This window comes from Oncorhynchus gorbuscha, linkage group LG02 (genome assembly GCF_021184085.1).
Source record: "Oncorhynchus gorbuscha isolate QuinsamMale2020 ecotype Even-year linkage group LG02, OgorEven_v1.0, whole genome shotgun sequence".
In the NCBI taxonomy this organism is placed as follows: domain Eukaryota; kingdom Metazoa; phylum Chordata; class Actinopteri; order Salmoniformes; family Salmonidae; genus Oncorhynchus; species Oncorhynchus gorbuscha.
Window position 1 is genome coordinate 63,235,780 of NC_060174.1, and position 16,551 is coordinate 63,252,330.

The 16,551-nt window shown below is 40.0% G+C and overlaps 1 protein-coding gene across 1 annotated transcript; it reads left to right on the forward strand.

Moving 5' to 3' along the window:
• Positions 1–1,974: 1,974 nt before the first annotated feature.
• LOC123990487 (matrin-3-like) lies at positions 1,975–14,744 on the forward strand. The gene is made up of 21 exons (XM_046291040.1): positions 1,975–2,105; positions 3,314–3,870; positions 3,994–4,055; positions 4,183–4,221; positions 4,326–4,404; positions 4,516–4,632; positions 6,363–6,488; positions 6,570–6,734; positions 6,898–7,016; positions 7,127–7,646; positions 10,108–10,201; positions 10,333–10,352; positions 10,444–10,572; positions 10,809–10,931; positions 12,543–12,671; positions 12,747–12,874; positions 13,142–13,256; positions 13,481–13,678; positions 13,745–13,907; positions 14,040–14,161; positions 14,479–14,744. The coding sequence occupies exons 2-21, from the start codon at positions 3,346–3,348 to the stop codon at positions 14,509–14,511; spliced, it is 3,006 nt and encodes a 1,001-aa protein (XP_046146996.1). The 5' UTR covers positions 1,975–2,105; positions 3,314–3,345; the 3' UTR covers positions 14,512–14,744.
• The last annotated feature ends 1,807 nt before the right edge of the window (positions 14,745–16,551 follow it).

A 16,551-nucleotide genomic window follows, 5' to 3' on the forward strand; every position in this document is an offset into this window, starting at 1 on the left:
AACCACACGGGGGGACCTAGTGAATGACCTGCAGAGAGCTGGGACCAAAGTAACAAAGCCTACCATCAGTAACACACTACGCCGCCAGGGACTCAAATCCTGCAATGCCAGACGTGTCCTCCTGCTTAAGCCAGTACATGTCCAGGCCCATCTGAAGTTTGTTAGAGAGCATTTGGATGATCCAGAAGAAGATTGGGAGAATGTCATATGGTCAGATGAAACCAAAATTTAACTTTTTGGTAAAAACTCAACTCGTCGTGTTTGGAGGACAAAGAATGCTGAGTTGCATCCAAAGAACACCATACCTACTGTGAAGCATGGGGGTGGAAACATCATGCTTTGGGGCTGTTTTTCTGCAAAGGGACCAGGACGACTGATCCGTGTAAAGGAAAGAATGAATGGGGCCATGTATAGTGAGATTTTGAGTGAAAACCTCCTTCCATCAGCAAGGGCATTGAAGATGAAACGTGGCTGGGTCTTTCAGCATGACAATGATCCCAAACACACTGCCCGGGCAACGAAGGAGTGGCTTCGTATAGAAGCATTTCAAGGTCCTGGAGTGGCCTAGCCAGTCTCCAGATCTCAACCCCATAGACAATCTTTGGAGGGAGTTGAAAGTCCATGTTGCCCAGCAACAGCCCCAAAACATCACTGCTCTAGAGGAGATCTGCATGGAGGAATGGGCCAAAATTCCAGCAACAGTGTGTGAAAACCTTGTGAAGACTTACAGAAAACATTTGACCTCAGTCATTGCCAACAAAGGGTATATAACAAAGTATTGAGATAAACTTTTGTTATTGACCAAATACTTATTTTCCACCATAATTTGCAAATAAATTCATTAAAAAATCCTACAATGTAATTTTCTGGATTTTTTTCCCTCATTTTGTCTGTCATAGTTGAAGTGTACCTATGATGAAAATTACAGGCCTCTCTCATCTTTTTAAGTGGAGAACTTGCACAATTGGTGGCTGACTAAATACTTTTTTGCCCCACTGTAAATATATGGATGAGCAATGACCAAGCAGAATAGGCAAGATGCAATAGATGGTATAAAATACAGTATATACATATGGGATGAGTAACGCAAGATATGTAAACATCATTGTTAAAGTGGCATTAATAAAGTGACTAGTGATCCATTTGTTAGAGTGACAAATTATTTCAAGTCTGTATGTAGGCAGCAGCCTTTCTGTGTTAGTGATGGCTGTTAAAAAGTCTGATGACCTGGAGATATAAGCTATTTTTTAGTCTCTCGGCCCCAGCTTTGATGTACGTGTACTGACCTCCCCTTTTTGGATAGCAGCGGGGTGAACAGGCAGTGGCTCGGGTGGTTGTTGTCCTTGATTATCTTTTTGGCATTCCAAAGTACTGATGGTTTGCTAAACTAGCAAGTCTGTTTGATAAAAAATAAAACATTTTCGTCATTTAGCAGACACTCTAATCAAGAGTGACTTACAGGAGGAATTAGGCTTCATAAGTACCTTGCTTTTACATCGCCATTTCTCTCTATAAGAAAAATGATGGGTAGGCCGTCAATGTAAATAATAATTTGTTCTTAACTGACTTGCCTAGTTAAATAAGGTTAATTACATTTTTTTAAATGAGCCAATATGTCATTTATAGGCCTACAGTTTATTGCATTCAGGGCTATGGAGTAGGTGAAGTATAGTGTTGCTATGTATTTAGAAATTACACCATATGTAGATTCTACTGACGCCACTGAGTATTCCCAACCCCACTTTTACATTGGCACATAGTATACTTTTTTCTCTATAAGTCAAGTAGGTATTTCATATACAGTGTATTGCAATGAGGACATGTATTTCACTTTGAAAAAAAAACAACACAAAAAAAACATTTAATGCAATGTCACTTAAATATTAATCATAGTTCATGTTTAGACAATTATTTAAAAAAAATATTGAATAAATACATGGGTGGACTTTTATTATGAACATTTTCTAAATGCCATGATAGGGAAGTACTTTTTTTTATGTCACTGACGAGTCGCTGGTAGAAGGATTAGTTACACATATCTTTGTCCAGACTGTAACGTTAGCCACAAAATTTTACGAAATACCTGAAAGGGGACTTCTTAAAAGGTATATTTTACATCATTCACCATTTGTATTTCATGTGGTAGTTGAACTGGATGCATAAACTTTCGCCCCGAAACTATCTTGCTAGAAAGCTATGGTTAGCTTCTTGCTTGCTAGTTTCCTGGCTGTGGGCGGCTAGGCAGCATTCTCCAGCGTTGCGTGCTGCTAGCTAACAATAATGCACTTACTTTATAGCTACATGGGGCATACTTGATAGATAATCTTTATTCATCCCGGGTGAGTAGATATTGGGCTTCGTTTTTCAGAGCTAAAGATGCGTAGGTAGCTAGTTAATAACAACTGGCTGTCGAGGCCTTCGGCAAAGGCCCATTCGATGTAACTAGCTACAGTAGCTAACGTTAGCTTGAATCTACGTTGTTCTGGGCTGGTAGACATTATTCTTTCTGTGTGGGACATCAATTGACATCTAGTTAACTATTGAATGATTAAAGATGGTAGTTTTTCAGATACACATTCGTCGAAGGAGACATCCTTCCCAAGGCTCTTTAGGGCCTACACTTTATACCAGGCTGTATCACTGTTTGGCCGTGGTAGGCCGTCATTGTAAATAATAATTTGTTCTTATCAGACTTGCCTAGTAAAATAACGGTTAAATAAAAATTATACAAAAAAGATATAATAAAAAATAAAACATTGATTTAGACATCATATCAAATGATACTTGTCACGTGCGCCGAATACAACAGGTGTGTAGACCTTACCGTGAAATGCTTACTTACAAGCCGTTAACTAACCATGCAGTTTAATAATTAAGAAATAGTAAAAATATTTACTAAAGCAAAAAAAGTAACACAATAAAATTACATAACAATAACCAGGTTATATATCGGGGCTACCGTAACTGAGTCAATGTGCGACAGTTTGGTCGAGTTTGTACATGTAGGTTGGGGTACGTGACTATGCATAGATATTAAAAAGCGAGTAGCAACAGTGTAAAAACAGGGTGGCCATTTGATTAATTGTTCAGTAGTCTTATAGCTTGGGGTAGAAGCTGATAAGGAGCCTTTTGAACATATACTTAGTGCTCCATTACCCTGCGGTAGCAAAGAGAAGTCTATGACTTGGGTGACTGGAGTCTTTGACACTTTTTTTGGGCCCTTCCTCTGACACTGCCTAGTATATAGGTTGCCTTAGACATGTTTATGTTACATCAGTTGAAATGACTGAACACCATTTTCCCCCAATTTCAGAATAAACTTCTCTGTGCCCTGACAGTTTGAGGATGGAGGACAGTGAGGGTCACAGCTCTGCACACCAAGGATCTGGTGATGGTGCAACGAGCACTATGAACTTATATGCCACTCTGGGGCTCTCTCCAGAAGACGTGGATGCTCTGGCCCAGATTCCAGAGAATGAGATCAGTGTGGAGACGTTGCCTTATCTGATAATGAAACTGAAGGCCAGTCGAGCCAAGCAAGAGGAGCAGGGAGAGGCCTCCCCAAAGGGAGACGGCTGTCAGGAGGATACAGATGATGGAGACCTTAGCAAACAGGACAGTCCCCCTGCTGTACCTCGCAGGTCAAACAGCCACTGTGACACTGATTATAGGAGAGAGGAGATTCACAGTCGACCAGAGCGGACTGAGGCAAGGAGAGGTTCCCGTCACACTAGGCCCTCAATGGAAAAACCATCCGACAGCCAGCAAAAGATTCCTTTCTCCTATCAAGTGGATGATTTTCATGGAGTTGTGCCCAAGGTTTACCCACACACATGCTCTCTATGCTTATGCATGTTGAATTCTAATAAGGTAAGCTTTGTTATACTTCAAAACTCTTGCTGTTGGACTGTTTATATATATTTTTAATCAGAACACTCAACCTTTCACAATGGCAGTAAATTTAGCTTAATATGTTTGTTGTTTTTTTCACAGACATGGAAGGAACATCTCAATGGATTACGACATGCGGAGGGCTGTCAAGAACTCTCGCGTCTGTAAGTGTTTTCATGCAAAGTAAAACATTTAGAAAATTTACTATAAAAGGTCACAAAATCAATTGAGATATTTTCTATAACATGGTTTTATTTCAATTTGTTTTTTCTTTTTTTTGTTTCTTTACAGATATCCAGATTGGAAAAAACATGATGCTCGGAAGGAAATGTTAGGGAAAACATGAAATTAAGCTTTACGTTGAAAACAGGCATGTCATGTAAAACCATTAGCTGTTCCTCTTCTTACTTTGCACTGTTTACGTTATCTTCCAGGTCCAACTCCATTCCAAGTAGAGATGCTATTTCAACCACCCAGAAGTCTGCATCAGAAAGACACTATTTGAAACCCAGGGTAATGATGCCCCTTTTATGACAATATTCTCTTATAAATGGAGCATTTTTAATTCACATATGTTTATTTGCTTAAAGCTGCATGCTTGAATGTAATTCCATTTTGCTTCAGGCTGGCACGAAGGTGGTGGTCACAAAATTTCCCCATGGCTCTGTTTGTGTTGAAGACTTGATGACTTTGGCCAAGCCATTCGGCACGGTTGTAAAACATCTGGTGTTCCCCTGCAAGGTAAGTTACACAAATTGATGATAAAAACCAAGTAATAAACAAATTTGCTCTGCCATTTCCTGGTTGCTAAAATCAATAGTTCACCTAATTTCAGTGTTTGTGACAACAATTAAGTATAGTGTAGAGAATCATTGTACCATCTAAACCTCTGTGAAACATTTATTTTCAATAACCAAAAATATTTGCAGTTCTAATACCAATACTAACCTACTGTATGCTACATACTTAATGAGTGCATAGTACAGGGCGGCAGGGTAGCCTAGTGGTTAGAGCCTTGGGCTAGTAACCGAAAGGTTGCAATTTCGAATCCCCGAGCTGACATGGTACAAATCTGTCGTTCTGCCCCTGAACAAGGCAGTAAAATGTCTAGCTAGTCATTTGTTATGCTAACAAGCTAGCAAGAGGTTGCATAGCAATAGCATCAACTTCCGGTAGACAGGCGAAGCGCTGGTACGCACAACTGAAATGATAGCATTCGTTTACAGTATACTAAAATTAACTAATTGTAACTAATTGTATCTTTTTTAAATATTTTTATTTTTTTTGCTGACGTTTACTGATGGGTGTTGAGCGTTCATCAGTTATTCTGCGCTCTGGCACACGCAGACGAGAGTCGGATCAATTTTTTTTTGTCACGTGCCAAATGGCATACAATATTCTTCCCTTCTGCACACGCTTGACACGTGACCAAATCTTTTACATTTGTGAAACTGAAGGGTCTTGTGCACAAAATCTCTTACAGGGCATCTCATGAATCCTAACTTTATTTGAGATAGGAGAGACTCTTCATCAAAGAACAGTAGCATGGATGAAGTCTGTTTCTTTTCTCCGTCCACCATACAGGTCAGGCGACGTGGACCAACTATTCCATCTATGTATTCAGTTATGTCCTCTGCCTTTATGTTTTGTGCCACCCCAGAAATAATAACCTTGAAAGGCGCCCTGCTACAAAAATCCATGCAGGAAATATTCTACTCCGATATCTTAAAACACGCTTCTTCTTGCGACTCACCGACTCCAGATTTTTCTCCAACACATTCCAGATTTTCCTGGAGACTTAAACGGATTTCCCAAGTAGCATTGATCCAAAACCCTGACTCGGACCAAAAAACGAGTCTAGTGGTTCCTGTTTTCCAACATAGCTTTGCTACTCTTGTTTCCCTTTTTCTTCGCCACTAACCCACTCATTCTTACTTTCTGTACTATTAGCTTCACTCTACTCAGTTTCCGCCATCTTCCATCCTCAGTCACTCTAGCTTCGCCTTTAGCTGCATATTTGCATTAACAGCCCTAAAAGCACAGAGATAGTGTACACTGCTTGTATACTTTGGATTTTGTCGAAGTTAGTACAACATCCGGGAACTTTTGGTATACTAACTATATCCATGCTATGACCAATAAGCATACTATATTCTCAATTCACGTCACAAATAGTGCAATTAGTATGAGTATTCAAAACACAGCTATTGTCTTTTCAGCTATTTGAAGCTGGTGTCCAAAACCAAAGGTAAAAGAGCAAACTTAAACCAAGGAAGCATAGAAATGTTCTATGTGCCCTATATCTACTGCTTCTTAGACTTGCTTTCAATGAGAATGACACAGATATATCTCATTTCTATGTGCATTTGGTTGGGTTGCCCAAAAAGTTAAATTTTGCAGCTTTAACATTCTCTCTCAAAATCTGTAGTTGAATGTTTTGGATGATTTACTGTTGTATTTGTTTGTTACAGGGATTCCTGGAGTTTGGTTCTCACAAAGAGGCAGTCAATATGGTGAATCACTTCAGTGAAAAGCAAGCTTTCGTGAAGGGATATAAGTTGAATCTGTACTTGTCACCTATGGTGTGCAGTATTCATGTAAGTGCATCTGCCTCTTAAAAGTTTGAGATTCTGTGTTCTTAATCAGAGATCGCAGTATGAGCTTGTTTTTTCCTTTAGCCGCCAAGGTTGGATGAACCAACAGAAAAACGGCCGACCAAACAAGCTACCAATACAGTGGTTTGTTTTTCCCGCCTACCTCCTGGGAAGGAAAGAGAATCTGAGATTCTTGATCTCGCCAAGATGTTTGGGGATGTGCGGCATTCAACATTTTCAAGTGATCAGGTAAGGTTCGGGCAATATGGAATTAAAGTGTGGTCAATCATATTCTGCAAATCTCTGGTGATTTCAAATAGACAACAATTATTAAAACAATTTACTCCAAAACCTTCATTATGCAGCACCATATTTAGCTTCGTCTAATGCATTCTCCCTTATTCATCTGCAGGCCCTGATTGAGATGGTAGATTGGAAGGATGCTGACATTATGGTGAAGTACTACCACTCCAACCCCCTAAAGATCAGTGGAAAGAGTGTCAAAGTATACTTGTCACTGAAACGCCTGAGGTAAGTAAGAGTCCTTCAACTGGGGCTATTGCGGCCAGACCGATTTTCCTGTGGGACTCATCAGGAAGTATGTCTCAGGGAAGTTTACCTCAATGGTTTTTGCCTTGTAGAGAAAGTCCTGACTCCACCACATCCAGAAGAGCAGATTCCAGTAAAGGCCGCAGCAGCAGACACAAGAGTGAGGAGACTAGCAAGACCTCAAACTCCACAAACACAGAGAAACCCAGTACAGGCAAACAACCTGCTGAGAAAGTGATGGAACAAGGAGAAGGTCAACAAAGCACCTCAGAGGTCAAGGAAGTGGTCAAGCAAGACATCGAGGAGGTGGTCAAGGAGAAGGACGTTGATTTGGAAAACAAAGATCTGGACGAAGAGATTATCCAGGTGGAAGCTAAACAAAGCTTGTTTGATGACCAGAATGGAGCTGGTGTTGATACTAAAGACCCTGCTCCTTCTAAAAGTGCCTCTCTGGTGGCTGATTCTAAAGATAAGGGGGAACCCGAAATCTCAGAACTTTTGGCAGACGATACCTTGGAGGATTGTGACATCAAGGCCGCCGACGATCCAGCTCTGTGTGATGCTGACGTCTCAATGGAGAACATGGTGGAACAGGAGAGCTTTCAAGAAGATGTAAGAAATTCTTGTCATTCATATTTGTGACCGGAACCAACAAAAGGCATATTGTTCCCAGAATTGAAAATAAGTTTGTCAAGTAACCAAGATGTGGGTTCCTAGCAATGGCTTCTTAAAGCATGTGTGCTTCAACTCTTCAACTTGGTTGAAGTTCTGGGAGCATTCCTGAGAATGTAGTTTGGTTGATTGAGATCCTCCACTGATCAGTTGAAACAGATGTGGCCATCTATTGCCTAGAACCACTGAAATCTGGCAGAAGTTTCAGTGGCAAGTAAAATGTATCTGACACTTCAGATTGAACCTCGTCAATCTAGACAAACAGTCAAGATGTTTTCTGTGACTCATGTCAGCAATGCCCGGTTTGTCTCGTGGCTTGTTGGAATATTGAGTTTGCTTGATACCATAGCCTGCTACTTACAGTGCCTTCAGAAAGTATTCATGCACCTTAAACTATTCCACATTTTGTTGTTAGTCTGAATTTAAAATGTATTACTTAGTCTCACACATCTACACACAATACGCATTATGACAAAGTGAAAACATGTTTGCAATTTTGTTTAAAAATTAAATACATATCTAATTTACATAAGTATTCACACCCCTGAGTCTGTTAGAATCACTTTTCTGGATAAGTCTCTCAGATTTTCACACCTGGATTGTACAATATTGGCACATAATTATTTAAGCTCTGGCAAGTTGTTTGTTGATCATGGCTAGCCAGACATTTTCAAGACTTGCCATAGAGTTTCAAGCAGATTTAAGTAAAAACTGTAACTAGGCCACTCAGGAACATTCCATTTTGTCTTGGTAAGCAACTCCAGTGTAGATTTGGCCTTGTGTTTTAGGGTATTGTCCTGCTGAAAGGTGAATTTCTCCCCGTCTGTTGGAAAGCAGACTGAACCAGGTTTTCCTCTTGGATTTTGCCTGTGCTTAGCTATAAGCAGTGCCTTTTTATCCTTAATTAACTCCCTAGACCTTGGCAAGGATACTCGTAACATGATGCCTCCACCACCATGCTTGAAAATATGACGTGGTCCTCAGTTAATTACTTTGCCTTATTGCAAACAGGATTAATGTTTTAGAATATTTTTATTCTGTACAGGCTTCCTTATTTTCACTGTCATTTAGGTTAGTATTGTGGAGTAACTACAATGTTGTTGATCCATCCTCAGTTGTCTCCAATCACAGCAATTAAACACTAACGGTTTTTGTCACCAATATTCCATAGTGAAATCTCTGAGCTATTTCCTTCCACTGAGTTAGACTGGGTGTATTGATACTCAAGTGTAATTAATAACTTCACCATGCTCAAAGGGATATTCAATGTCAGATTTTTAAAACTTTTTTTTTACCCACCTACCAATTGGTGCCCTTATTTGCGAGGCATTGGATGACATCCCTGGTCTTGGTTAATAATTCACTGCTCGACTGAGAGACCTTACAATTATCTTCATGTGTGGCGTGCAGAGATGGGGTCGTGTAAGTCGCTCTGGATAAGAGCGTCTGCTAAATGACTTAAATGTAAATGTCATTAAAAAAAAGTCCATGCAAGTTATTTGACATGTTAGGCACAATTCTACTCCTGAACTTTAGGCTTGCCATTAACAAAAATGTTAAATACTTATTGGACACAAGACATTTTCAGCTTTTAAAACATTTTATTTGTAATAATGTCTAAAACCATAATTTCACTTTGACATGGGTATTTTGTGTAGGCCAGTGACACACTCTAAATGTAATCCGTTTTAAATTCAGGCTAACACAACAATGGATAAAGTCTAGGGGTGTGAATACTTTCTGAAGGCACTGTATGTAGGCTATGTGATTTGCTCAGGGGCTATTAATTCCATCAGTTTTATGAGTGCCCTACAAATCAGATGGAGATCAGCTTTGAAGGATCTCTTTACGTTCCATGGTTTAATATCAAAGGTTATAGAGCCATCTCTGTACAAGCTCCAATTGTTTCCAGAAAACCTAGACTGACCGTAGTTATCCAGAACAGGCGCTTAATCGCTCAAGTCAGCCAAACATTGTTGAACTGCATTGTTGGTTAAGGGATTGTAAGTAAGCATTTCAAGGTTAGGTCTACACTTGTGTTTGGCACATGTGACAAATACAATTCGATTTGATCAATTAGACATGCTTATTTGTTCAGCCTTAGCATGGTTAAAACCTGGCCTGACCAAGAGGTTTGAATAACTGGATATTTAAGCTGTCAATGTCATTTGTAAAAGTGCAGCCACAGAGTTCACTTCCTAGCTTTGTGACATGGATCTTTATCATACTTCAGTACTATTGAATACAGTTTTGCATACTTATGTTCAGTGTTTGAAATGCTTTTGACAGTTTCCCATTGCAACCTCACATATTTGTGAGATTCGTAATGGTTTTGGTGCAGCACTGTGGACCTTAACTCAAATTCTTTAACTTATTGATGTTGTGGACTTATTTCCAACAGGACAATATGGATGACATGGATTTCCCTGAGAATATGGATGACTTCGTTACATTGGATGAACTTGACGACAGTACTGGAGGGGACACGCCGCTGGGTAAGCAATGAATGATGCAAAACATTCTTACTTGGCAGCAATGGACAAAAACAATTATTACAGTTGTCTAGCCTGTGTGGATAATCTCCAGATAATTTATATTAATAATTACTTTTTGTTTTTATTTGCAGAGTCAAAGGATGCGTCATGGGTTGGTATTCCTCCATATCGAGTAGTTGGAATGTGTCAAACGTGTAGAAAAGTTGTTTTTATTGACAGTTGGTTAAAATCGTTTTCTACAGGATGGAAAAGTTGTACAAATTAGCCCAATTAGAAAGGGCTATGGAAATGTGGAGGTGGCCCTATTGAAACTGGCAGAGCGGGCAAACGTGAAAGTTGTAAACCATTCCATATCCTTCCTCAGACAGGAGGTATGTTCATAATTATGTTACTTGCAGATATGTTATTTTGGGGGATCAGTGTTTTATTTTGTATGGTACTTATCTAGTTTTCTTCATGGGATGGAAATGTTGTCAAAGCAACAGTTGTGAATAATTTGACATTCATGTAGTTCGGCATACAGGAAGGAGTTTATTTACTCAACCCCTGATTTGTGCAAACGTTTGCTGTCTTTGTTTTTATGATATAGCTTTTTCTATATTTTCAGGCATGGTTAGAGCTTGAAACTACCGAGGAAGTACGTGAAATGGTGAAATTCTACAAAGGAAACGGACAGTTGTTGAGGAAACATGTTAATGTTAGCATGTGCTTTTCACGGAAAGAGTTGGAGGTGGGTTTGGTGTCTGCTAAATGGTGTAGTATGCGTTATGCATCTGATGAAATAATTGAGGTGCAGTCAAAAGTATTCAGACCCATTGACTTTTCAACATTTTGCTACGTTGCAGTCTTTTACTAAAATTGATTCAATTGTTTTTTCCCCCTCAAGTACAACACACAATGACAAAGCAAAAACTGTTTTTTAGATTTTTAAAAACGAATTTAAACAAAAAAAGAGGTCACATTTACTTATGTATTCAGACCCTTTACTGAGTACTTTGTTGAAGCACCTTTGGCAGTGATTACAGCCTCAAGTCTTCTTGGGTGTGATGCTACAAGCTAGGCACACCTGTATTTGGGGAGTTTCTCCCATTCTCCTCATCAGATCCTCTCAAGCTCTGTCAGGTTGGATGTGGAGCGTCGCTGCACAGAGCTGTTCGATCGGGTTCAAGTCCGTGCTCTGACTGGGCCACTCAAGGACATTCAGAGACTTGGCCTGAAACCACTCCTACTTTGTCTTGGCTGTGTGTGTGTGCTTAGGGTCGTTGTCCTGTTGGAAGGTGAACCTTCACCCCAGTCTGAGGTCCTGAGCGCTCTGGAGCAGATTTTCATCAAGTCTCTCTCTGTACTTTGCTCCATTCATCTTTCCCTCGATTGTGACTAGTCTCCTAGTCCCTGCTGCTGAAAAACATCCCACTAGCATGAATCTGCCACCACCATGCTTCACTGTAGGGGTTCCTCCAGATGTGACACTTGGAATTCAGGCCAAAGAGTTCAATCTTGATTTCATCTGGACTGAGAATCATTTAGTTGTTTTTTTGCAAACCATGCTATCTCTCATGTGCCTCTTTCTGAGGAGTGGCTTCAATCTGGCCACACTACCATAAAGGCATGATTGGTGGAGTGCTGCAGAGATGGTTGTCCTTCTGGAAGGTTTTCCCATCTCCAGAGGTCTTGGTCACCTCCCTGACCAAGACCCTTCTCCCCGAATTGCTCAGTTTGGCTTGGCGGCCAGCTCTAGGAAGAGTCTTGGTGGTTCCAAACTTCTTCCATTGAAGAATGATTAAGGCCACTGTGTTCTTGGGGACCTTCTTGGGATGCTTCAGAAATGTTTTGGTACACTTGTCCAGATCTGTGTGTCGACACAATCCTGTCTCGGAGTTCACCAGACAATTCCTTCAACCTCAGCTTGGTTTTTGCTCTGATATGCACAGTCAACAGTGGGACCTTATCTAAACCGGTGAGTGCCTTTCCAAATCATGTCCAATCAATGGAGTCCACCTGTGGTAAATTCAAATCAAGTTGAATAAACATCTCAAGAATGAGCAATGGAAACAGGATGCACCTGAGATCAAATTTGAGTCTCATAGCAAAGGGTCTGAATAATTAAGTAAAAAATGTATTTCAGTTTATATTTAATAAAATTGCAAACCTGTTTTTGCTTTGTCCATTATGGGGTATGGTGTATAGATTGAGGGGGGGGGGGTGTTTTAGAGTAAGGCTGTAACATAACAAAATTTGGAAAGTAAAGGGGTCTGAATACTTGCCAAATGCACTGTATTATAAACTAAACTACAGACCTAGTCAATATTTGTGTAATGTGACTTTGTTTCTGTCAATATAGAGTCCTAGTGGGAGATCCATCTACATTTGTATGCTTCCACTCCAGAAGTACTCTGACGTCTCTCTTTTACGACTTGCCCAACCTTTCGGGAAAATCACTGGCTATAATTTGAACTGGCGTCATGGCAAGGTAAAGTTTCACCTGCCCATTTTGTTTTTCTATTCATGAAGGACTTTCACATGGATGTTTTTTATTTTCTTTCAGTGTTATATCCAGTTGGAGAGCGTGGAAGCCGCTCAGAAAATGGTGAAGTACTTCCAACGTCCACACAAGTTCTACGGGACCCTGTTAAGGGTCAGTTTGTGCAAAAAGGGAGACTCCCTAATATACTGGTAAATAATTTTAATGTCCCTAAGTATATGCAGTAGAGTAGACGATAGAAATGATAGTTAGACTAAATGGAATTTGAAGACTGGATACTGCATTCTATGTCCACTGCCAGTTCAATTGATTGGAATTTATTGGAAGAATATACAGCCAAAGAATAATCTGATAAAGAATGTTTTGATCTATGGTTCAACTGGACTGTATGAGGGCTGTGTCTAAGTATACTTTCATGATATAGTACTCCATGACATATTCTGCCCTCCTGATTACAGGAAGCCTCCAGTCAAATATGAGCTGTGGTTGTCCAGTCAGAAAGACAGAAGATCAAGAGATCATCATGGAGATGAAAAGACTAATGGCCAGTCAACCAAAAGCCATTATCCAGAGGTGAAAGATGGTTATTGCTATGTTTTTGTTTCCTTAATTTAAACAAGGTGAAATATTGCCTTGTTAGTTAAATGCTTGCTGAATATTTATGTATTTAATTTTGGCATGTCCGTGAACAATCCTTTTACAGTTACTGGTTATTCAATAAGTAATCAGTTGGTGTTGGTCTCTCAGGCTAAGTAGAAGAAATTAGTAAAAATACATGGTTGTTTTTGTATGGCCAGGATGTCCAGAGCCCTGTGTCTGACAGTGAGGGGGTCTGTGGGGACCCTGAGGATGAGGAAACCAGTGGTGTGGAAGCTCTCTCAGAGGGAGAGGAGAAGCAGCAGCAAGAGAAGCAGCAGCAAGAGAAGCAGCAGCAAGAGAAGCAGCAGGTGGAGGAGGAGAAGCAGCAGGTGGAGGAGGAGAAGCAGCAGGTGGAGGAGGAGAAGCAGCAGGTGGAGGAGGAGAAGCAGCAGGTGGAGGAGGAGAAGCAGCAGGTGGAGGAGGAGAAGCAGCAGGTGGAGGAGGAGAAGCAGCAGGTGGAGGAGGAGAAGCAGCAGGTGGAGGAGGAGAAGCAGCAGGTGGAGGGGGAGAAGCAGCAGGTGGAGGGGGAGAAGAAGAAGAAGCAGGAGGAACCTCTGGGTCCTTATCAACCTGACAACCCTGTTGGTAAGATGCTAGAAAAACTGACTTATGTTTGTGTGGCTTCCTATTTTTATTATCAGGTGTGACAGGGATCTGCTTAAGAGCTTTTAGTGCCATATTGTGATAACAACCCTTTCTCTCTCCTTTTACTTGCAGGGTTAGATTATCTGGTGCCAAGGACTGGATTCTTCTGCAAGCTGTGCAACATCTTCTACAACAATGAGGAAACAGCCAAATCAGTCCACTGTAGCAGTGAGGAACATTATCTGAACCTTAAGGTAATTCTCAACTATGACAAGTGTCAGTCTTATGAATCATACTTTGGTGTGGTGTTTTTGTAAAAAAAAAAAAAAAAGAGTTCACCTTGGAGGCAAGAACACATTCTCAACATTCCCTAGGCTTCACTGTTAAATGTTAATTGTCAAATATTCATCAATTTCAAGGGAAACCTTGTTTATTTAAAGCTAGTATCACCTGTGCTTGTGGTATCTCGACCATTTGGAAAAATTAGACTTGGATCTGTTTTAGCTGTTCTTGGTAATGGGTTAACATAGATAATGCATTGAAAATGTACACTGATTTTGTTCTCTTTCAGAGAAAGATGGATAAAGAAACAGACCTTATCTGATGGAGGATTGTTGTCCCCTTGTAGTCTTCCCAGAGGAGGGCTGTTTTAGTATAAACATTTCTGTCCAGTTTGTTTTTAACATTCCAGTCTTTTTTGTTACTGTTAACATTGTTACCCATTTGAAATTAATTAATGCAGCCTATTACGAAATGTAGTCCCATTCTGTGGTTAGGAATAGTACCTGGATTTAGTTTCCTCTTATTGAATAAATAAATGTTGGACTTGTTCTTTGACTTCTGCCGTTACTTTTGTCACTTCTTATGGCAAACATTTACTCTGAACCTACTGTACTTGACAGAGGCCTATGGTTGTTTATGGTCAACTGTCATTTATCAAGGACATGTGGACAGGTTTGGCTTGAACTCCATCCCATAATTTGCCATAACCCAGAGAACCATCTGGTGCTTGACTGACAGCAGAGCTGGCTAAGAAGATTCACCCAGTCTGTGGCAAGGAGCAGCACGTCGCTTGAGGAAAAATACAAATGAGGGAGATTGAACAAACAGGCCTAGACACTTCTGATAGGGGGAGAGTTCAGTGAATGTAATTCCATAACATTTTACACAAACGTGAGGCTACAAATGTTGTGCATTTTATATTCAAGCTACCACTGTTTTGGAACACTGCCTTCAGGGAAATGTCATGAAAGCTTGACTCCGGTTATGTAGACAGTGTAATTAGTTCAACCACTGACAATAGTGAAGGGGTGTGTCATGTTATTAGAGTGATGGAGAATGAAAAATAAGTTTATGTTGAATATATTAGGCTATCATATTGCAACATATGTATATATTTGACAGTGTTAGTATGAACATGATTTAATATACATTTTATTTTCATTTCATCTTTTGGTTCAACTGGAATGCACGATATGCAGAAAAAAATCAGGTAATCCTATACATATTCTAGTAATTACTGTACTATCATTTAGGATTGTTATGTCCAGCGGGTAATACTCCACTTCTCCACATGTTCAGACTTTTAGGGCAGGTGTCACAGACTGGGCTTAGATTATGCCAGGAGTAGGCCTTAAGGTGTGCTATTTAAACTAGGACATTTAAATAGCATTCATGAACATGGCTTAAATTTGGGTTAGTTAGTCAGACTAGAGTCCTTGAGTAAGGTAAGTTAACCTAAATGAGAACACCTGGGTTAAGCCTGATTAGGTTAAGAATGAGCACATGCTGTTGGTCTAATGGTGCTCATATAAACCTGGGAATGGAATAGAAAACGCCATCACTGGTGTGAATCTTGAGACAAAACAATGTTAGAGGCTTAAATTCTAAACTTGAGCATGAAAAAATGCTACTAAAACAAAATTTCTCAAACCATCCAGTTATTGAACGTAAAAACCATTCTACTGCTACTGAGCAAAATAACAAGTGGTTGGGCTGCAATTTTTTGTGAATTCAATGCAAATGAAAATGTAACCACAAGAGAACTCACCTGAAGTTGTAATCCATTATTTTCAGTATTTCACATTCATCATATTCATATTTTTGTGACATCACTTATATTGAATGATATCTGCCTTTTTATAGACTCTGAAAGAACCTTTTAAACTGACTTTAAAAAGAGAGAATGCAGAGTTCAGAAGAGAGCGATTTTACTACTGTTGGTGGACCACCAAAAAAAGACGAGACTGATGAATTGAGTGACTTCCTGTCTGGAATAATAGAGCACCAGCAACCTCTGGATGGTATACCAGACGATGACCATTTGGACAGTTCAGAAGAAGCGCTGAGCACAAATGGTACATATACGAAAGAAAGTAAATTGGTCACTTCCTTTGGTAAATATATATTCCACTGTCTGTCAATCTTTATTCTTCCATCAATCTAAGGACCATATGAGTTTATTTGTGCTTCTGTGTTCTTTTTCCAGAGGAAAGGAATGTGAACAGGTTGGAAGAGCCAGTGCACAGTGAGTGTGTAATGTGAACAGGTTGGAAGAGCCAGTGCACAGTGAGTGTGTAATGTGAACAGGTTGGAAGAGCCAGTGCACAGTGAGTGTGTAATGTGAACAGGTTGGAAGAGCCAG